Source organism: Schistocerca gregaria, chromosome 6, assembly GCF_023897955.1.
Source record: "Schistocerca gregaria isolate iqSchGreg1 chromosome 6, iqSchGreg1.2, whole genome shotgun sequence".
Classification (NCBI taxonomy): domain Eukaryota; kingdom Metazoa; phylum Arthropoda; class Insecta; order Orthoptera; family Acrididae; genus Schistocerca; species Schistocerca gregaria.
In genome coordinates this window covers 360,249,969-360,273,793 of record NC_064925.1, presented here as the reverse complement: position 1 = coordinate 360,273,793, position 23,825 = coordinate 360,249,969, and the positions used below count along the sequence as shown (strand labels likewise).

The window sequence follows — 23,825 nt, the reverse complement described above, 5'->3', positions numbered from 1 at the left end:
CTCTGATAAAGCAAAGTGTTACATACATGATCATATTTAATTATGTCATTAATTCATATCAGACTTTATGTACTTCTCAGTTGGTAATGACTGAGCCCTATAATGAGAAAATGATCAGAAACAACACAGCAATGGAAACTGTGGCATGGAAAAAAACATGAGAATGAGCAACCAGTCACTTTCATATGAGTAGTGGGTGGCACATAATTCATTTAAAGATAAGATAATGGTAATGTATTTTGACCATACAGTCTACTTCCAGTTCTGGAACAAAAGCACTCATCTTCCCTCCAAAAACACCAACAATACACACATGTGTATGTGCGTGCACACACACACACACACACACACACACACACACACACACACACACACACACACACACACACACACACACACAAATATGCTTATCTTCATATCCGTTTGAGGGATAGTCTGATTTTGAAGTTTGCCTATAATCCATCATCAACAGATGATTGATGTTACTGTCATGTTTTTGTACGCTAGTGTACAAATGCATTGATAAGAGTTAACAACTAATAAATACCATTTATCTGCTATTGACAAGGGAAACTCCCCATCATGCCTCTCTCAGATATAGTGGTAAGTTGGTCCCTTGGATATCCTGTCAAAAACTGAATAAAGATCAAGCATTGAAGACAGGAAGAAGGTGACTGAACTGTGGAAAAACAGAGGCAAAGTAGAAACAGTGAACAGTCCAAACTTAATATGTACATTATCGAGCAGTTTTAACAACCATCATGTTATGGTTGTGTGGTTATGGTGTTAGACTGTAAAGGAGGTGATCTGGGTTCAACTCTCCCTTGGTCCTGCATTTTTTTCCCCATAAAATTATGAACTTTCAGTTTTGTCATTGACGTGTCTGTTTCCTGTATTCAAATTGATGTATGCCTCGTGTTGTAATGTCAGTTTGCAACAGCAAAATGTAATGAAGGGACCTCCAGACATGTGTACCTCATATTTGTTCTACACAGGTACCACATGTTATGCCTCTTGCATTTCGTTTTGGAAGTTTTGACACTTAAATTTCTTTGTTGGAACATAGTAACACCTGTTTATTTGTTGTTTTAATTTCTGTGAGAAGTCTATGCAGCATCTCGCCTGCTGTCACTATTCAACACAGAATACAAGTCATATGGTAAGACTATATTACAGTTGCAAGTAAATGCGATGAATAGTGAGAGCAGGCAAGGTGCCACATAGACTTATCACAGAAATGAAAACAACAAATAAATGAGTGTGAACTATGTTCCAGTGAAGGAATCTAAGAGTCAAAACTTCCAAAATGGAACACACATGTGATATCTGTGTAGAACAAATAGGAGGCAGGTACATCTAGAGGTCTTTTCATTACATGTTGCTATTTCAAACTGACATTATGGCACAACACATACACAAATTTGAATACAGCGAACAGACATATAAATTACAGGATGGAAAGTTCGTTGTGTGTGTGTGTGTGTGTGTGAAGGGGGGGGGGGGGGGGGGGGGGAATGAGACAGAGGGAGATTTGAACCCAGATCTTCTTTTCCAGAGTCGAACACACAACCACGACATGACAGTCGTTACCACTGCTCAGTACTGCACATATTAAGTCTGAACTGTTCACTGTTTCTATTTTGCTTCTTTTTTCACAGTTCAGTGCACCTTCTTCCTGTTTTACCACTGAATCTGAGGGGGGTGCAATGGGGAGTTTCCGTTGTGAGTAAAGATGAAGAACCACCAGCATTTCCAAAGTTGTGCACTATATTTTGCATATTGTTTGATGCAGACACTTTAGTGTAAGTGAAAACATTTATTTGTCTCTTTTTCCCACTCCCCCTCCCCCCCTCCTTAAAAACCTGAGGCCTTCTGAACTTGTAATTCCTATGCTTGAAAGTTCTCTGGCATGAAAATAGAATAGTTAAGTGACACTCTGTGTGAAATTCAGACTGTGAATCTAATGGTTTGAGGTGCAATCATTGTTTGATAGTCAACAAATCTGAAAGTGGCAAATGTCATTGTGATTCAGTACCACATGAAATATTTTTCAATTTAAATGGCCAGGTGAACTGAAACACTGGGTAGGACAAGGCAATAATAAATCACCATGAGCAGAATCATTCTTTACTGACCGTTGTGGCATTCAGACTGACTTTCAGATTAATGAGTGCTTTATCATATTGCACTAATTTTTTAAACTGGTAGTAGGTTATACTTTAGATAAACTTGTGGTCAGACCACTGTGTAAATAGGGTAATACACCAATACTAATGCTTTAGTGATTTAATAAATATTTTATGTTTATTGCCTAACACTAAGGAAGTTAGCAGTAATGATTTTTTCTTTGAAAATTCACTCATATATAAATATATCTCTGACTTCTGTTAAGAGGAGAGTCTCAGTCATTTTTAAGGAGGTAGCTAAAGTTACACTATTATTGACAGACCATTATGATCTTAGATATTGTTGCAGGCAGAGGGCAGGCCACTTGCATTGGACTTCCCAGCCACCACATCAGGCAGTGATGTTCGTCCCGCCCATACTCGAGGTTCAAGTGACATGCCAGATGGAAGCCCCAACATGCCCCCGACATTTGGCCCAGTTACTGTAAGTTCTGGCCTGAAGAGCTCAGTTCCGTCCCCAGTAACAGACTCCACTGCAAAGGTAGCAAGTACTGTTGGAGTTGTGAATGGTGCAACCCCTATCACGCCAACGACGACACCTGCCACTGCCTACCGCCCTAACTTTGGACAGGCTTTCCAACGTGTTGCTACATCTGGCCCCTATTCAGCACCGCTGTTTCCAGCACCACCATTTGGAGCTGCTGGCATGATTAGCAATGGTAAGTACAGTTTGTAGCCAACATCTTTTTCAAATAAATTCCAAATTCTTATAATTAAACAGTGAAAAGTCCAGGCTGCAGTAACAACAGTAGGTTTCTACTCGCCACATAAAGGGGGTGTTGAGTCACAGACAAGCAGAATGAAAATGACTGCTAAAATATTAAGCTTTTTGGAGATAGGCCTCCTGCTGAAAATAAAACACACACACTCACATTGTGATGTGGTGCTCACATGGACAGAGGTGAAACAGTGGCAACAGTTAACAAAAGTTTATTGACCAGAGAAAAATAAACACCTGCTTCAACAATAGTAACAAAATCACAATTACAGTGTTTCACAGGTATGAAGACTTGACAGTATGACAATTCTGGAGTCTGACAAAGTAACACAATTAGGATCTTCATAGACAAATAAATTTGTGTGGAAAGTGTTCAAGGTCCAGTGAAGCTGTCCTGAATAACGCCAGCATAGGAACAAGCTTGTCTCTCCTAGATGCAGTCTGAGTGCACCAGGTAAAACAGTGATGAATGCTGAATACAGCACCATCAGTCCCCACAATGGAGCTTGATTGTGTCCTAAGATGACAGGGTGCGTAGCATGCGCCTGGAGCTAGGAGTGGCTCTCAAAGCCAGAAGAACTGACATGTGCAGCTCTGGTGCAACCTTTGTAGCAACAGGTGCACTATTTTCTGGTCATGTGTGCGGTAAGGGCAAATAGGTCCCTTGGAAGTGACAGCCTGTTCTAGCTCTGGTACTGCCATGTGATGTCCGTCCATTATTGTGACAGGGTAAGTGTACAGGGACCATGTAGGCTGCATGTGTGCCAGAGGTGCTTGAAGGGTTGCTGATCACTTTTGCAAAGATCTCCGGTGTAGCACACTGTGCTTTTGTGAATGTGTGTTTTGTATTTTGGTAGAAGGACTTTGTCTGAAAGCTTAATATTTTCGGAATCTTTTTATTGTGCCTGTCTGCAACTCATCACCACCTCTCATATAATTTGTTTTTCAGACAAATAGTCATACACTGTAATGAGTTGCTTGAAGGAATATTATTATTTGTGCCATATAAGTGAGAATTAACATATTACGTGTACATTTCAGAAGGAATCATGTTCTTATTGTCATTATTTTTACTCTTTATTCTTTTGATTTGCCATATTTTATCATGTTTTTAATGACAGTATCTGTTATTGTCTAATGCGATATTCTTTTGAATTGCCATATGTTATCATTTTTTTAATGCCAATATCTGTTAATGCCCAATGTGATTTGTGTGAATTTATAATTTAATGATTCTGACATTGTAATCAGTATTTCTTAGCCATATGTGCAGAATTATGTGTATTTGAATTTTATTTTACTTGTGGTTAGAAACGTCAGTGACTTAGTAATCTTAGAGTAGTTAGGTGGTATAATCCTGTAGAGAAGAGAGTGGTAAATTCACAGATCCTGTAGAAGATAATGTTTCATCTCACATCTACATGTACGTCACACTCCATAACCCACCATATTATACATGGTGCTAGCAGTCATTTCCTTTTCTGTTCCACTCGAAGATAAAACGAGGGAAAAATGACTGCCTATATGCCTTCATGCCAGCCGTAATTTCTTTTGTCTTACCTTCTTGGTCATTATATGAAATATAAGTTAGTGACAGTACAATCATTTTGCAGTATACTTCAAATGCTGGCTCTCTAAACTTTGTTAATAATGTTTTACATAAAGAGTGTTGTCATCCCTTCAGGGATTCCCATTTGAGTTCATGAAGCATACTCGTAATACCTGGAAGTTGATGAACCTGCTGGTAACAAATCCAACAACATGCCCTTGAATTGCTTTGATATCTTCCTTTAATCCGACCTGATGAGGATCATAAATTCTTGAGCAGGTTTATGTTTGCAGTTTATTGAATAGGAGCAAGGTATGGAATAATTTGAACTCCAGAAGAGCCAATCTGTAAATGACTATAATTGATTATTTTAATTTACTATTGCTGTGACAAAATGCCCAACTGTGGTTGCCACTACTTCATGGTTTTGTGCTGAAGTTTGAATAAAAAACTCCGTAACAGAACTGATGCTTGAGATGTTCTGGAATTGTTACGTTATTGGTGACTCATTTAATTTTGGGGAAAAAAAAAATCATAGTCACTAAGAGTCACGTCAGGCAAGAACAGACTTGTTGTAGTGGCCCCAACCTCACCACTGCAGTGAGTTATGCATTTTTGTGTTGTTGCGGATGACAATGGATAGCAATTTTCATGGATTCAGGAGATGAGCTAGTGATGTTGCACTATCTTGACCACTTTCATGTTCCAGCTTCTTTGAGTGCGATAAAATTGGGTAATATCACACATTTTACTGCCATGTTAATTCCAGTCCATAGGTTTTAAGCCAAGTTCGTTAATTGAAACAACATGCCAATGCTCTGCATCCTTCACATTTCTTTTCATGTTGTCCTATTCTAGGAACTTATGCAGTCATATCCCTCCAGGTTAAGACTTCAGTAAAGTGTTATGTCATCCATACCTTTACCATTGTCCAATTCACTAATAACAGCTGATCCACTGCTGGTGATAAAAAGTGCTTACATATTCGTGTTGTTGGGTTTTTCAGTTCGAATACTGGTTTGATGCAGCCTTCCATACTAGTCTGTCCTGCACAAGCCTTTACATCTGTGCATAGCTACTGAGATCTGCACCTAACAATAAACTTGTTATTCTAGTCGTGCCTTGGTTGCCCTCTAAATGTTAACCTGTTGTTGTAATCTTGCCCTGATCACCCTCTACATTTTTAACCTTTACCCCATTTCCTCCAGTACCAAACTGACTATTCTTTGATGCTTCCAGTTTTCTGCAGTCAACTGATCTCTTCTTTTAGTCAAGTTCTTCTTGGCTCCTAAGGGGTTTGAAGATACCATGCCGACCTAGCATCTTGCCTCCAAATGCTTTTATCTTATCATACTTCTTGCAAATTTTGTATGGCCATCATGTCGCATATTATTTTAATTTAACTTAGGCATGTACTCGTGGGTCTCCCCCTTCATTTTCCACCATATGACTTATCCTAGAATATCCTTGAAACCATTTCATGCTATTTCAATCTCATCACATGGATTGTCCATTGAAATCTTCAGATTTTATTGTGCTGATTATTGTTGCCTTTTGTGATAGCATCTGGATTTGTGTTTTGTCTTTGCTTCCAGCTTTGCGATTCATTATCATAGTGTGGACCAAAGATTTTGGTATGAACTTTGTTTTCAAATACCTTTTAGCTGGTTTTCTTCCATTTTAGTTAAACTTCATGTCTTCATTTTAATTTTCCTTGTCAGCAATTAGGCACTAGAAGTTTTCATGTGGAGTAGTTGATGCTGTTAGCATTTTCCAAACTCATTTTCACTACTACTTGTTCCTAATTTCTTCGTCTATGACTGCACCCAGACATTTGAACTGTTTAATGCTTTCAATTTTATGTATACCAATTATTAGATGTGATTTTATGACTTATTCATCTCTGCTTCATTGAAGTATCATGTATTTTGTTTTCTGATCATTTACTTTTAGACCATGTTTGGATGCTTTCTCTGTGGGCTTACAAATAACAATCTAATCTCTGTTGTATTTTTCCCATTGAACATTACCATATTTACTCGAATCTAAGCTGCACTTGAATCTAAGCCGCACCTGAAAAATGAGACTTGAAATAAAGGAAAAAAAAAAAAAAATTCCCGAATCTAAGCCGCACCTGAAATTTGAGACTCAAAATTCAAGGGGAGAGAAAAGTTTTATGGCGCACCTCCAAATCGAAACAAAATTGGTCCATTGTAATATGAGACACAATTTACGTCGAATGAATGACGATACAGCTACAGTAGTTTGGTTCGGTTCGAGTTGTAAACTTAGCAGTTAAGCTTTACCAGGTAGCCATTGCTATGCGCCAGGCGCTCCGTCCGTATTTATACGGGTACCCTTCCTTTTTCACGTGCTTCGTCTGGTTTGAATCGATTGCTTACTTTGCTTTGTTCTAATAAGTGCTGTTTTCTTTGTTATAGGTGTTTATGTCACTTTAAGTTGAAAATGCTTTACTGTACTGTGTCATGCATCGTTCGTCGGATTCTAATAGTGCATGTTTACGGCCTGTGGTGAGCTCGCGGCATGGCTTGCTTTTGTGCGCGCTACTGCCGCTTACAATATAAAAAAAAGAAGAATCGTCTCATTAGCGAAACAACGGCAAGAGACTGCTATTTGCTGTTACTTACACTGCTGCTTTCTTTGATAATGATCAACAAGAACCAAATAATAGACTGCGTATGATAGAACATGCTCTGAACGAGAGTTAGGCAAAAAATTTTCTCCGTTTGAAAATCATTGTGGCTGCTTCTTTAGTACAGCAAATTCCGCACAGAAATTAGATTCATCTTAGATTTAAAAATCTAGTCAGTTGCCTTGCTTCATTTCTTACTGTATCACTATTAGGAATAAGAATAATACGAATATAAACATGACACGATACGTATATTCTTCCGCATTTGCTGTTGTCTACTCTATTTTCGCAGTTTATTAGGCAGACAGGATTTAAATGAGATAGCAGCAAACATGAAAGAATACATGGCAAAATGTTTATATTCATATTATTCTTATGGTGAAGAGAATACTGCATGTGATTCATCAGGTTCCTATTAGCAACCATCTCTTCTCACTGGTAGGAAAAAATTCAGAACGTAGAGTTGGTGATATTGACAAACAGTTTTGCCAGTCGGATTTTCGTAGTACATAGAAATGATGCTACATTCGAAGATGAACAATACGGAATTTGTATTTACTTCGTTGGATAATGTATGAAAATGCAGTGGTCGAAACTCGGGGCGGAGAAAAAAGAGCTCGTCTTCCACCTTTTTTTTAAAATTTATTTATGAGGCAGAGGTTTTGACACCAGTATTTATCTTTGTGCCTACAAAGCATGTCTTTGTAGCACTAGGTATATTCGACGGCAGAAGTTAGTTGTGGCAGCACCTACCAACATTTTCAGAACTTCTGCTAACTTTGCACTCAATTCTAAGCCACAGGCGGTTTTTTGGATTACAAAAACCAGAAAAAAAGTGTGGATTAGATTCGAGTAAATACGGTATATCATCTGCATATGCAAACACCTTAACTTGATACCCATAGAGGACAGAGCATCTCCCTGTCTTAGTCCAGTTGTGTTTTTAAAATTGTCAGATGTTATCCCATTTAGCAAAACCCTGCTTATATTATCATCCATGAATATTTTACAAAGATTTATAAGTTTAATTCGAAATCCAAATTGCATCATTACATTTCAACGGCTTTTCTTGTCACTGTAGTCATAAGATTTAAAAAAATCAATACACAAGTTATGTATTTTCTGTTTATATTCCCATACTTTTTCATTTATTGTTCTGATTACAAATATATTGTCAATAGTAGGTCTATTTATGTGAAAATGATTCAGATAATGCCTGATGATTACATTTTCTTCATATGGTTTCAATAAAATCTAACAGGGTGTGTTGAATAACTTGTAATTTCTGAGGAATTCCCTGTCTTCTTTTTATGCATTGGGACTATAATGATTCTTTTCATTCTGTTGGAATAAGTAAATGGATAGATAAAAAAATCTACTCACCAAGTGGCAGCAGAACATGCATATTAAAGCTATTACAGTTTGCTAGTTTTTGGAGCTAGTGGCTCCTTCTGGCAGAAGTGTTGAAGGGGAAGGAAGATGGGTGAAGGAAAAGGACTTGTGAGGTTTAGGAAAAAGGGTAGAGTTTGGATAAGTTGCCCAGATCTGCGGGACAGGGGGAGACCTACCAGACAGGAAGAGAAGGAAAGACTGATTCCTGAGGACTGCTGCAGTAGCAATATACATATAGTGGTTAGAAGTTACTGTACTTACACAAGTAAAATATGCACTTAATGTCCAGTCTGAAGGTACAGGATGTTCATTTTAAGTGAAGATGTGGAAGAATCTCCAAAACTAAAATTCCGATTTGTTTTTCTTGGAGTGGGCATCCAATGGTATGACATCACCCTGCGGCCCCTTTGAAATCTTCGGTGGGAACTCCCATTTTTTATTGCAGATTATGACTCTACGACAATATCTACATACATTACATCCAAAGCATTTTCATTGTTTTGCCATAGATGATGCTGTAATTGAAGGAATAGAAATGTGTACACATTCATAATTTATGACATGGTACTCAATGGCTCTTGAATATACAATGGCACATGGGACCCTACCTCCATGCTTCGAGGCTAGGACAGGCCAGTATTTCATAACTTATAATTGGAAATCCCATTTGCAACATCGTTTTTATCTGACATATCAAACAGAGGACTAATCGATGTGCCACCATGGCCATGTAGTGAACTGTGATGTATCATAACAGGCAGTACTCTGCAACCAGAGCTCACCTATTTTGCAGATGTAGAACAGATAGCAGCTCTAAACATAACAATACTTGGCTGTGTTTATTGCCTGTACACCTACCTATCATTTAGAGAATAGATATGGAAGTGGACCATGGAAGAAAAAATTGAAATGATCCTGATACTGGGTAGTACTTTTTGAATGGGCACATCAACAAATGCAAATGGCCCCCATGCTTTCTGCCAAGGTACTGTTTTCCAGTGAGTCTACATTCACAAACCATGCTAGTGTTAACTGGCATAGAGTGTAGACAGTCCTCACCGGTTACGGCAAGTTGATCATCAACGTCCTTGGTTGGTTAACATTGGTGTGGCATCATAGGGAACAAACTCATTGGTTTGTATTTTATTGATGGCACATTGAATGGACACAAATATTGAATGTTTTTGGAACAGGAACTACCAGTACTACTGCAGGATGTTTGACAATGTATGTGGTTTCAACATGTAGTTTGCCCAGCACATTACGCAACTGAAGCACAGGAAGTATTAGACCATGTTTACACTTGTCGGTGGATCAGCAAATGTGGTCCTAGTAATTGACCAGCTAGGTTGCCAGATTTGATGTTTCAGGATTACTTTCTGTAGGGATATTTATAAGATAATGGGTAGTAGCAAGTGCCAATAGGCTGTGAAGACATGGTAGACCACAGTGACACATTGTGTAGTCTATGTTGGAGGAATACAATGTTTTGAAAGGGGTTGCCAGTTGGAAATCATGAAATACTGGCCTGTCCTACCCTTGCAGCATGGAAGTGGGGGTCTCATGTGCCATTGGATATTCAAGAGCCATTGAGTAGTGTGTTGGAAATTACAATTGGGTACTCATTTCTATTCCTCTGATTACAGTACCATTTGTGGTGTTCCCATTAAAGATTTCAAAGTTCAATCCCATCATCCACTCAGGGGGTGGAGGTCTGGGTTGAGTGTGTATCACTACATCTCCCCCTCTGAGACAAACAAATTGGAATTATATCTTTTTCTGATCCAATGTGTAGTTTTCTAGATATTTCAAAGTCTTCAGTTAAATAAGCACCCTGTATATCTACACACACACACACACACACACACACACACACACACACACACACACACACACACATACATATACTCAGTGTAAGGCAGCTAAGTCATAACACCCCTTGTATCTCCCAATCCGTAATAGATACAAAGATGCCATTTGGACAGTGAATTGCAGGAGCAGGGCGTTAAATTTTAGCATAACATGATGGGCTTAAAAAGATGGTTTCAAATATGTGTATATCATAATATTTAGGCGAACAGTTTTTGAGACACAGATCCAGATACTGACTTAGGCAGGAACTGACAATAAGTATGAACACAATTAACTTTGGCCGTCGGTCGAACCACTGAGCCCAGACAGCGGAGCCAGGAGTGAACTGGAATGAGGGCCACACCAGTGGGTATTGATGGGGCAGCATGAGCACATGCAGGAGGGTGCATTGCTGGTAACCATGGGGTATTCCCCTTTGTCGCCAACCTGTAGGAACACAAGAAGCATGTCGAGAAATTGCCCATGGAGGAGTCTGCAACATACTCCTTCATTTGAACCTTGAACTTTCTTTTTGAGAGGATCTGTCTCACTGGTAGATTTGGGGTGAAGAAAAGGAGCAGTCACCTGGCAAATGCCTTGACAAGCGCAGAGATTGTGGAAGATCTGAGAGAAGGATCATTATCCCTCACAAGCATATAAGGCAGTTTTTCAATAGAAAAACTTTTTGACATGGCCTGAAACATGTGGCTGACATTGAAGGACAGCAAATAGTGTACGAAAGTCTAGAGAAAGCATCAACAACCAACAACCAGTAAGAATTTAGGAAGGATATTGCAAAATGAACGTGGATGTGTTCTCACAGAAACTGCAGTGTGGTCCATGGAGAGAGCATTATCTGTGGCATTGCCTGCTGGGTAGAACACTGAGAACAGGCTGCAAAGAACAATGTCACTGTCAATGTTGGGCCAAAACGTATGCCGATGGGCCAAAAATTGGTATATGAATCCCCCCTGACCCCCAAAGTCCCTGCTGTAGGCAGTACTTAAGGATCAAGAGGCCTGTCTGTCTACCCAAGCTGAATGGGGTGAATGACTTGATGCAAAACTGGATTGGCTGCAACAACAGCTGCGATCTGGGATCATGTGACAGGAAACTCATCCACCATTCATTGTTCCTCAACACCTGAGTGAAAGTAAAGGAGTTCATCCTGATCAAAAGTAGTATCTGGCCACATTGGAAGCCAGAACAGCACATTGTTTCACTCTGCATTATTCTGTTGTTATTCCATTCTCAATCATAGAAAGTGACTTCTCACAACATCATAAATAAAGGAACTAAAGGACAAATCACTGGTTTGAGTTACAACACTTTACCGAATAATGCCAGATATAGGATATGAACATTAACAAAAATACTTCAGACAGATTGGTATTATAAGCACTATCATTTCTGCTAATAGTTAATGGAATTGACTAATTAATATCCCCCCCTCCCTGGGGGGAGCATGTAAGTGGACACAACTTCCAGACAAGGATATAGTGCATTGTCTCTTCACACCATGTTCCCATGTCATCCATAGGCAAATGTCCGCTGGTGCATGTCAGTCACCACACTGCCAGTTCCAGAGCACAGCCTGTTGAGTGTATTCCGTACAGACCACCAATACTCGTGACATGAGGGGAGGCTTTTGGAAGGCATCAGCCATCCTGCAAGGTGGTTGGATCTGGAACACCAAGAATGAAGAATTACAATTAGAGATTTGGAAGCGAAGCAGTGCTCTATTTGCACACCTTACTGGATCACCTGAACATGTCTTGCTGCTTGGGAAGGTGGAAGGCACAGACTTTTGTTTTTGATCGGTTGTCTTGACAATAATGGATAGAATTTGTAGTACATGTTGCTTCTGGAGCTAATACTGCAACATTTTATGCACAAATAATGCTATTTATTCTTTATGAGCAGGGTTGATCATTAATGTAAGTATTATAGAGTATAGGAGCTAGTACACTTCTTTGTAACAGGCCATTTTTGAGGTTTCTCTATCTGCTCTGTTGGCCTCGAAATTAAACAGAAAACTATATATTCTGCAGAAAGCATCCAATTATTTGAGTGAGTTTATATTCCTATACAGTGACTAACCATGTTGTAGGCTTATTGCATGTCAGTGAAAGCCGCTGCACTGTTTGTTGTTTTTATAGCTGTCTTCTGTATACTGCATGAGGTGCAGTACTTGGGAAGTAAAACTTCTCCCTTGTTAAAAGCCTATTTGTTCTGGCATGAGCAATGGGTCTACAACTCAAATAGTTGATCTAGACTCATTTGTTGTAAGATTTTGTCTAAATGTCCCATCAATGGGATTGGTCTGTCATTCTTGGGATCACTTGTGTTGTCAGGTTTGAGTATTGCAGTGACTGATTTTTCTCCTTAGTTTAGGGAGTTCACAGTCATTGAATAAGTCCAAGAGCCATTGCTACTAGCAGGACTCAAATCTTTTGAGTTGCTTGGTGTAGATATCATCAAGACCTACTGCCTTACCATTTTTACATTTGCTGAGTTCTCTGTTCGGATCTTCCTGAACAAAATGATCAGAGGGAATGCTGTTTTCCTGACATATTTCTTTTGTTTGATTCCAGATTTACTGGTCTCCCACTCTCCTTGAGTAGACTTGCAGTTTGATTTGCAGATAGTTGCTATAAACTGAGCTCTCAGTTTTGTAATTATGGAGATGTGTGTGAAACTGACAAGCATAGTAACAGTTCATTCTTATATTCAGATCTTGTGTTAATTTAATCCATTGGTTGCATCTGGATTCAGAATTTGAGGTTGAGGCACACTGCCTGCTTGAGATAGTTTCATCATTGGAAGAATCTTTTTGAAAATGTTCTGATATTTTTTCAATAGAATTGATGTTTCAGAGGTTAAGACCTAGAATGTAACTAGACTACATCTTCTATGACTGGACATTTTACAGAAATGCTACACAAACATCTGGATAGGGATTGATTGCTGTAATCCTCACATTGAGCATTGTGGTGAATTTCTGCCACTTTGTCATTGTTTGCCTAATTGTATCTGTGTTGCCATTTTCCATTATTAAAAGATGAGGAACTTTGTTATCATGGACCAAATATAGCTGATGTAGTTCTGTGTACTCTAGTACAGCATTTTAATTTAAATTGTCTTGAGAGTAGCCCCATACAGAGCTTTAACTATTGAAATAATCTACAACAGATTCTTTCTGACTCCTCAAATTAGCAGGACGATTAAATGAAAAAATCTCATTAGGAGGATTGAGACAAAGGAAATGATAAGGTTGCTGTTCTGTGATGGAAGTTGTAAGAATCTGGTGATCTGATTTGGTGAAGATTGCTCTACCTTACTGGCCTTGAGGTCTTTTGGTCACTAGTTTCATTACTGCAACCAAAGTATGTGGTTGGTGAATATCTCTGTGTGTTTCTTGGGCACGTTATAAATTACATTAGTGTCTACTATAAAGGTCAAGTAATAGTTCCTCTTTACAGCAATAAGCTACTCGTCACATAGAAGAGATGTTGAGTCACAGAGAGGCTCAATGAAAAAGAATGCTACAAACATTCAGCTACTGGAATAAGTCTTTCATTATATATAGAAAATACACATACATTCACACAAGCAGAACTCTCACATAGATGATCATTGCTGTTTTTGGTTACTAAGGTCTGACTGCAACTGTGTCTAAGGTGAACAGAAATCTGTCCTTAATAGTTTCTGAGGAAACTAATGAAACCAGGTGAGAACAGGACAAGTACAAGTGATAGTAAATTAAACATTGTGATCTAATGGTTTGCTTAAGTAGATACATTTCTTCACTAAAGATCTTCAAAAACTTCACCATTACCTGCAATGCATTTTTCAGCTCTTATAGACAGCTGATGATCTGAGCTCATTTGTACAGTCTTTTACTTGAGCACATGCATGTCAAATCATGTCAAATACAAGCAAGAAGTTCTGTGTTACATTGAATGTCTTGGCTGTTGTGTCCATCAAAATGCTGTAACTGGAGAAGGATTGGCCCAGCTGGAGTACTAGTCAGTTGCATTGAAGATGTATCAGAACCCTTCTGCTTTAAGTATGGGGGGAAACATGGTTTCAAAAAAATGATCTACATTCAGTAAAGACAACACTATGTAGCCTTATGTCACTTTGGTTATTTTTTCATTGTTAGCATTTAATTGGAGTTAACACTTTTTTGTTATGTTGCAGGACCTACAGATCTAAGCATGAAGACAAAACCACTGCTCAGCCACAAACTGAGCACCGCCGAAATAGTAGCAGTAAGGCAGTTGATTACTGGGTACAGGGAGTCTGCTGCATTTCTTCTCCGGTCTGCAGATGAGTTAGAACAGCTCTTGCAGCAACAGTGATTGGCCTGAGAATGAACATGGTGATCTGCACAGAGAGACTGAAGCAAAATGAATGCAGGGATCTCAGCTTTTCCACTGTGTACAAAGTGTGAAGACATTGTGTCAAGGGATGTTTGGTTCATTGTGCATTTAAACATCTTATTTCATGATCTGGTGTCATTGTGTGTGTGCTGATAGTACTTCTTTGACTTTGATGTATTTCATGTGAACACTTTGCTTAAACTGATGTGTGATACAGAACAAGTTTTCTGGGATATTCCAGCTGCGTGAAGAAGAAGCAAATTGCTTCAACAACTTATTCATGATGAGTGTAATAATGGAAAGCACTTAACATTATTAAACTGTGCTAAACATTTTTCAAGATGAAAAAAAAAAGACTTTAAACTCTATAAAGATATTTGATGGACCAATTACATGCTCTCACTCATGTAATAGCTGATGCAGCACTTTTGTACTTATTTATAACAATTTTTTCCTGACCCTGCACTGTCACATGCCTTTGTTATCATTATCAATATCAGAGTCACTATTTATATCATTCATTTACTATGAAATGTATATTTTTGGTGTTGACTACATTTTGTTCCTAACAGATACATTTGTAGACAAGTGTTGGTCATGTTTTTCATTTCTTCAACAGGAACATGACTCACAGACAGAACTTACCAATAATTTGTGATTATAAAGAGTTTACCAGTTTTTTGAAATTGTAAGTTATAGGCCTCTGACTCTGCAAAAACGAAAAAAAAGAAACATCCTCTTGTACAAATATGGTTGATGTGTTTTTCATGAGATAGAAGCTGTCTTTAATTCATTGATTAGGAAATGTCTGAGGACAATACACAGAGTAAGCGTATTGGACATGTTTGTCTTTCATGAAACCAGAAACATATGTGCTAGTTTATAACATGTGTTGCATGAATGCAAATACAAAACGCACTTTGAGGAAGATGTAATGGTTGTGTGACTCGTTGTCAGTTTCCTCATATTCTTTCTGTGTTTCTTGTGACATGTGTTTTATATTTGTGCAATCATAATGTTAATTCGAACCTCTATATGTGGATATTCCTAATTCCATCCATAGCATTAGCTGATGCACACTACTTAATGCAACTTCTCTAAAAAGAGAAAATTTATTTGGCAAAAAAATTTTAAAATATTCTCAGCAGCACTGTGCAATCGATGTTTCAAATGTTTTGTCTGTAAGTCAAAAATGCGTTTTTCATATATTCACATTTGTAGTATTTGTCCATATATGTAAATAAAATTTGTACTTAAATATATATAGCAGCTTCAAAGATTTAATACTTTATACCCACCACACAGTCTTGTTTCAAATTTAAGTAGATGGATGCATCTTTTCATTTGTGACAAACTCTCGGTGTTGTGTTTTTGATATTAATCTGTGTTGATGTTCGTGGCAGCTATTAATAAGGAATTCAACTGTTTTGTGGAAGTGTTTCCAGACTGTTCTTCCATGTTGGAATTTACTGTATAAGAGAATTTACAGAATGATGAACTGCATAAAAGAATTTACAAAATGATGAACTGGCTAGTGAATAAGTCCTTGCTTAGATGCTTTACTTTTGTTATTGGGAGTACTTATTGTTTTTACGTTTAAAAACTGGAAACTTTGCACAACAAAATGTTATTTAAATTTTATAAATGCTCAGATATATGCACATAAATATGTGAACCTTGGTGGTTTTCCCGATAACATGTAATTGCCAAATATTATTTCAAAATGTGAATCTTACACTGCCTTTCCTTCTTCATAAAATATTTCTGATGTGGCAGCACTGGTTTTTAGCCATTGTTTCTTAATACATTTTTTCTTTGAGAATCATCATATTTCTTGTAGATGAGTTTCAGTACCCAACAATACGTTATACAGCAACATTGTTGCATAACGTATTCTTAATTTTGCTTTGAGACCTTCGTATCCCTTATATTTTATGTTGAATTTAATAAATTACTTGGCCATGGAATTTGAATGTAGCTTCCATATTCATTAAACAAACACTGGAGACATTGGTTCCAAGCAAAACACAACTCAGCAATTCATAATTATAGTGCCATTTTAAAATATATGATGAATAAATTAAAAAATAATGCAAGGCATTTATTTAATAAATCTGGTAAATAAAAAAGAAAACTTGCAATAATTGTGAGTAACTGTATTTATTTTGAGTTGTAATTTTATTTCAAATTTTGCACAGTTTGTTAAGTAAACTGGCAAAGCCATTACACTTTATGCGTGTACCAAATTTTTTAATGACAAACACTTTATTCTTTTTATATTCATGAAAGGTATCTGTGTTATAAACAGATGAAATGTGCACAAAACGCAAATGACTGTACTAAAACAACGTGTGAATGTCTTAGGTTCCCTGTGCTGCCCTCTCTGTATTAATTAAGTACAGTATATTGTGTTTTTAGAGGATTTACCATTTTGTATGTGCTCGTACTAACATTCACAGTACATATTTTCCATTAAATATGGTTATTTGTCATTACGTAAAAGATGTTATTGTATCGTGTTGTATTTCCTGTGGTTAGTTTTGGTGGTGTAGTTCCAGATACAACTGGAATATTACATCTGAATTTTAATCATGGGTCATTCTTCTGGAATGATTGCAATATGGGCAGTGTTACCAGGTTTCTGGCCATCTGTAGGGGTCAGTCTGACTACTGGAGGCCTAATTTTAAAACTTGGTTTCAGCATCTATGCAATCTTCAAGTATGACATGTAGATTTGAGAGTGCATCTCTATATGGCAAACATTATTGCAAATTTTGAATCCCATTTTCCAACACACACACCATTTATAGCACATTTTCAAATTATCTTACTGTGCACTGTAATCAGTTTTCTACATGGGTTGTATATGTGTGGTTACAGAAGTGTTCTAGGAAATGTTTTTGGCCAAAAGGAATAAAAAATACTAAGTTTCTGTAGCATATCTGTTACTGACAGATTGAAATTAAAAGGGGTAGTGCTTGTAACTTTATTGATATTAAATTGTTTCGGTACGTTTCGGGGTAAAACAGATTGACTCATGATAGCTACAGAATTGTGTCACATGTAGCATATTAGTATAACTTGAGGGGGGGGGATGATGGTTCAGATCATTTAATTTTAAGGGAATAACTCCTTCAACATAGAAATTTATTTCCCTCTTATTGTAATATACCTCATATAATTTTGGTTTGATAGGTAGATGTATTAAGCAAAGATGTTAAGTGTGCATATTTGTCTTCCAGCATGTTCTTATAACTGTCAACAAAGTTCCTAAGTCTTTCTGATTTTTGTGGTACTATCCTGCTTCATCTTATCCAGTACATCAGTTAAGTACATTACCAGGTGTGATTTATGACTGTTTCATTAACAAGTTTGAAAAAAAAGAAAAGAAAAAAGGAAGCCATTGAAGTTGATGATAGGCACCTCCATGTCAAGTTATGGGAAGACATTTTTCTCAGTCGATAATTGCTAGATAGTTTTTTTTCTATTTATGGTACAAGTTTATAGTTGTTTATGCCATGTAAAGGTTATACGTTCTATAGTAACAAGCCAATTAACAAAATTTTTATCTTAGCCCATCAAACACTAGGCTCTTTTAGTCTGTAATGGGATAAAGCCAATTTTCCAGAAGTAGTGTTCAATATAAGTTTATAACAGTGGAGTCCAACATTCTGTCAGCAGAAAAGTTGTTAAGACAGCTGTCATGTTAACTGCGTCTTATTTAACAGTAGAATGTTAATTAAATGGAGACTTGGTGTACACAACCTTGGAAGATATATCAGTGGTATTTTCAAAAATCTGATTACGTCAGACATCAGTGTCTTTGAACTTTTAATTGAAAATGAAAACTGCATGTCTGTATGAACACTAAATGCAGTGGTCAACCATCCAAGTCCTCTTAATTTATTTGTAAAACAACAGTAAAGTTTCACGCTGACACTGTCACTGTTCTAACCTTCACACATATTTTGGTGACATCGACAGCATGCAGGTGGGAGTGAAACTACAGTCCAAGAATTGCCTCCAGACTAATTCTGAGATATTGTGGAGTGTGTCAGAATGGAATAGGAGTGATACAGATTTATATTTTGCTAAGTGTACTTTTTCTGTAGAGTTCTTGCTCTGCAAATAACTAGTTCTGCAATGCTAACCACCACATTTTTTCTAACTAAAGTTCCTTTTGGCACACAGTGAGAAAGAAATCATGCTGTAATCTTGTTTCTGGTTGATAGAGTGGTTCCCATAACCTATTTCTCACTTGCATACACACATTTAATTCCTGACTCTATAGTTAACTGATCTCTGTGTAATTGTTTACATCTTTTCCTAAAGTACCAGAATTGCATCTCACTGTATTAACACTCACTAACTACAACAGTTAGGTCTGTACACAGTCGAAGAAGGAGCACGATTTGTAGTACATTATTCAATATGTGTAATATGTCTCAGAGAAGAGTATTGGACATAAATGTACAGGTTCCAACAATCATGGCCACGTACAAAATTTTATCCTCTCTGTGCTGAATGGCCCCGAGCTGTAAATTTCTGATGATAAATTATAATTAGTTATCTATGCTTGTTAGAGCTGGAAATGAAAGTGAAGTGGAATACATGTTAAATATATAAACGCTTGTATATTCCAGATTGTATTTTTAATCAGTTTTAGTCTTTCTATTAGCAAAAATTACACGTGTAATTTTTTAGCAATTTGAAATATACCAAAGAAGGCTGTAAATATTTGAATTATTGATTAGTGAATTTTGTAATTGTAATTGGACCACTGCATCATTCTTTATGTCTTGCAAGGAATCTTATTGTTTATATATTTTTAACATATTTTACAAAATGATTAAATGATATATGTGTACTTCAGATTTGTGTAAATATTCAATAAAAATCTTTAATTAGCACTAAAATATTTAATGAAAAAGAAATGAAAGTGCATTTTAATTAGCCCAAAGAACAATTATCATTAATGTTCCCTGCAACTAAACTGATACTTAATCTAAAATTGACTTAAGAAGAAAGAAATTTTAAGTTAAGATGCCCTTAAATTATTCGGTATGAATGGCAAAGTGTTCTCGCCATTCTGGTGGCTTGATCTCATTCACCCTCACAAAGAAAGTTTACACTATAGCCTGAACACCATTTTATGTATTACAAAGTTCCCTTTTCAATTAATTGGCATATAACCTCCTAACTTCTTAGTGCTTGAATTAAATTACCTTCTTTTATTACTCTTGAGACGGTTATATTACAAATACATATTTAGTAATTACCTTTCAATGTTTTTACAGGCTATGAGTCTCATCTGGCAAAATAATCAGGTAAATGTCAAATTACACAAGAGACAGATACACTGCATAATTAGATAAATTGCAATAACAAGAAATAATCACACAATAGTCAGTTATGAAATACATTCAGTACATTAATGTGTGAATGTAAAAGACAATCAAATATTAAACAATTTGGCAAATGAAAGTAAGTACAACCAGTAATAAAATATGGGCACAACATGACTTAAAGATGCATACTACAGTCTGTTGTTATTTATAGTACAATCACATAAGAAATCTAAATAATTAGTCACATAATCTTGGAACTCTTTGTGAAGAGTAAATTCCTTAGCTTTTCGTACATTTTGCAACGCTAGTTTAAAATATGTGTATTTCAGACCACTGCCTTCAAGTGGTGTTTAAAGTGGAGATAGATAAATAAACTTTGGAGAAAAAAAATTAGTGAAACTAAGCATATGTATACTACGTACTGATTGTACACATTCAGAGTAATTAAAGACCCATGAACTTAGCTTCAACATGCACAGTTTTTGCAGTTTTAACAGAATTTTAGCTAAAAATAAGATTTATTGCTTCATACTGTATGAATAAAATAAGAATTTGAAATGAAGTGGGTGAAGTTGTAAAAGGTTCCAAGAAAAAGGGGTACATGGTGGACATGCTCCTTTGGGTATGTGTGAAATTTGGCATTACATATGTCTGATTTATTTTGCTGCAAGGCCACATGTAGCAATCTAGTGGTTGTTAACCAGAGATTTCTCATAATTCTATTCTAGACTCAATCTCCATTGTTTCTTAAAGGTAAAAGCTTAGGTCATAGATGCTTGTTGTGTAAGTGGGTGTTAATACTTTCACAACTGAAGACCTCAGCTGTAAGCAGTGTTACGGGACATTCACTGAGAAACAGAGTTACTGGATGTAAAAATTTATACATGATGTGCTTTATTTATATCAGTTGATAATTCCACAATAAACCAGGAAATGGTAGCTCTGCCTCTTGATTTCAGATTCTCACTGATAGCAACTTTGTCAATGTGTGTGCATGTAAATGGTGGTAAGTTCTAAAAAGCAGCTGCTAGCAATAGTAATGTTTAGTTTTCGTGATGATGGTGAAGTTAAATATTAAATATAAAGTGTGCTACGGAGGTTCTTGCTAAAAAGATAAATGTGCATAACTCTTAGGGAAGTAAACGAAGTTCAGTTGTCCCTTGCAGTTGCCCATGTGAATTTACATGACTGTGATGGCAGAAATATTAAGGAACATCCTTCATATCATAGGTTACTTTTTGAGTTGCTATATTTAATTATTTCAAAATGTAGTAAAGCAAATCTTAGAATTATAAATTGAAACAATTTGAACTTTCTAAATTTGTATTTTTAGAGTTTCACAGTAATATTTCATTAACACTCCCAGCAAGTAAACAGTAGTAAGCCAATAGTAACTCTTGTTAATTGCACACAACTTGCAAGTAAACAATTTTCAGTACCCAATGACATATTTTTAAGAAAAAATTTAAAAAAGAATTTACGATTTTTTAAACTTGTTGTTATGCTAGAAATCTTTGGAAGCAACAATTTATTTGAATAAAAAAATTGCAATGGATCTACTTGAAATATCTGTGAGATTTTATTGAAACTTTACTGCGCAATTTAGAAACAACCAACTTGTCTGTTACTATTGCTTACAGATGAGGTCTTCACTTAACCAAAATTTTAACAAAGGATGCTGCATTAAAATTTCAAAAACATTTTAAAAATATGCATTTTAAATAAATCATTCTAGATAGTGCTTTTGAGCATGTCCAAAATACTGGTTGATGGTTTTCGTACGTACATTTGGAGCCATGACTTACATTCCACATGGGAAACACTACAGGTATAGTGCACGAGACCTGTTTATTTCAAGTAACTTTGGAGAAGGTACTGGTAAAATATTGCCATCATAATTTTATCAATAATTAAAATTTCCAAACTGTCTACGAATATTTAGAAAGATAGATACTCAAGACTTACCAAGCAGGAAAGCGCTGGTAGACAGGCACAATAAAATAACACACAAACACACACACACACAGAATTTTGAGCTTTAGCAACCGGCAGCTGCTTCGTCAGGAAAGAGGGAAGGAAAAGGAAAGATGAAAGGATGTGGGTTTTAAGGGAGAGGGTAAGGAGTCATTCCAACCCCGGGAGCGGAAAGACTTACCTTAGGGGGAAAAAAGGATAGGTATATACTCGCGCGCGCACACACACACACACACACACACACACACACACACACATATCCATACATACACAGACACAAGCAGACATATTTAAATATACATATATATAATAGAAAGAAACTCCCACATGGGAAAAATATATTAAAAACAAAGATTCCAAGACTTACCAAGCGGAAAAAGCGCTTTCCCGCTTGGTAAGTCTTGGAATCTTTTTGTTTTTAATATATATATATATATATATAAGCGCCGGTAGACAGGCACAAAAAATAAAACACACACACAGAATTTCTGCTTTCGCAACCGATGACTGCTTCTTCAGGAAAGAGGAAAGACGAAAGAATGTGGGTACATTATGGATTCTAATACAATTTCATTAATATACAAAATGAGTCACAAGAAAGATTTGTGTGTACAAGTTATAAATATTTCATGCGAATTGGCTCAACTATGATGAATTAAAGACCACTGCATCATTTTTCTTTCTGTGTATGATTCACAAATAGATTCATGAGGAAGGTTTGTGTGTAAAATTTATTACCCATATGCTATACAGGTTATCCGGCCACAGATACTGAAGTTCAACACATGAAGTCGAGGTAGGTCACTATTTATTCATACATATGAATTTCTGATATAATCTGCATCTATATTCACTGTTATTAATATAGTATTGCCTTTTCTTTTACTGTTTGCTAATCCAAAACTTATCTAGAGAGCTTCAGTGCTTGGTCCCTTACTGTTTTAGTATTACAGGAATAGCTTCTCAAATACTTTCATACTGGGGCAGTGCATGAGGTTATAGCAATGTTACACAACTCTCAGTCACTTTTCACACATTTTAGTTCAATAAACTTAACATAGTATATCATCCATCATTCATGTTTCAACACCATATTCATAATGGGACAAAAACACTGCTCCTTTTGGATCAAACTTAAGAGATTGCTTTCCTATTGATACTCTCCAACAGACAGAAAGCTACAGTGCAGTGTCAGCAATGACAAGCCTGGCTCCATACATATCAGTAGGTGGAATTTTCACCTGTATGTGATGAAACAGTTTCAGATGTCCCCATTAGATAGCACCACTGTGTGGAGATGATTACATTTCATCATTCTCATCTCTCATAAAAGCAATTGCTTTTCATGCCACTAGTTTATGCATTACTGTCTACTCACATTACCAGCACTGATATTTAATGAACAGTCATAAATATTTTGGTTCATAGAAAAATTTTTTTTGAGAACAGAATTTCAGAGGAAATGCTTTCCCATCAGCATAATTTTATTTTAAGATTAGTAATATTGTTATAAGCTGTTAACAAGAGAATATCATACATAGTAATTGGAAACCAAGTGCCAGACATCAGAGTCATCAATGTTGATGCCCTGGCTGAAGATAAAACAGATGAGGAAAAGGAAGAGTTCTATGACCAACTAGAACAAACAATTGAGAGCACACCAACTAGAAATATCAGGATAGTGCTGGGAGATTTTAATGGAAAAGCAGGTAAAGAAGAAATCTACATACCAATTATAGGAAGGCACAGTTTGCATGATGAGACTAATG

General features: G+C 36.6%; 1 protein-coding gene across 1 annotated transcript in view; it reads left to right on the top strand.

Moving 5' to 3' along the window:
• The window catches only part of LOC126278173 (nucleolar protein 4-like), a 688,925-nt gene extending 669,252 nt beyond the window's left edge, over positions 1 to 19,673 (top strand). Inside the window, exons 7-8 of the mRNA XM_049978069.1 lie at positions 2,476 to 2,845; positions 14,553 to 19,673. Of these exons, the coding sequence (XP_049834026.1) occupies positions 2,476 to 2,845; positions 14,553 to 14,713 (531 nt within the window). The 3' untranslated portion in view covers positions 14,714 to 19,673. The remainder of the gene's footprint in view (positions 1 to 2,475; positions 2,846 to 14,552) is intronic.
• Positions 19,674 to 23,825: the final 4,152 nt, after the last annotated feature.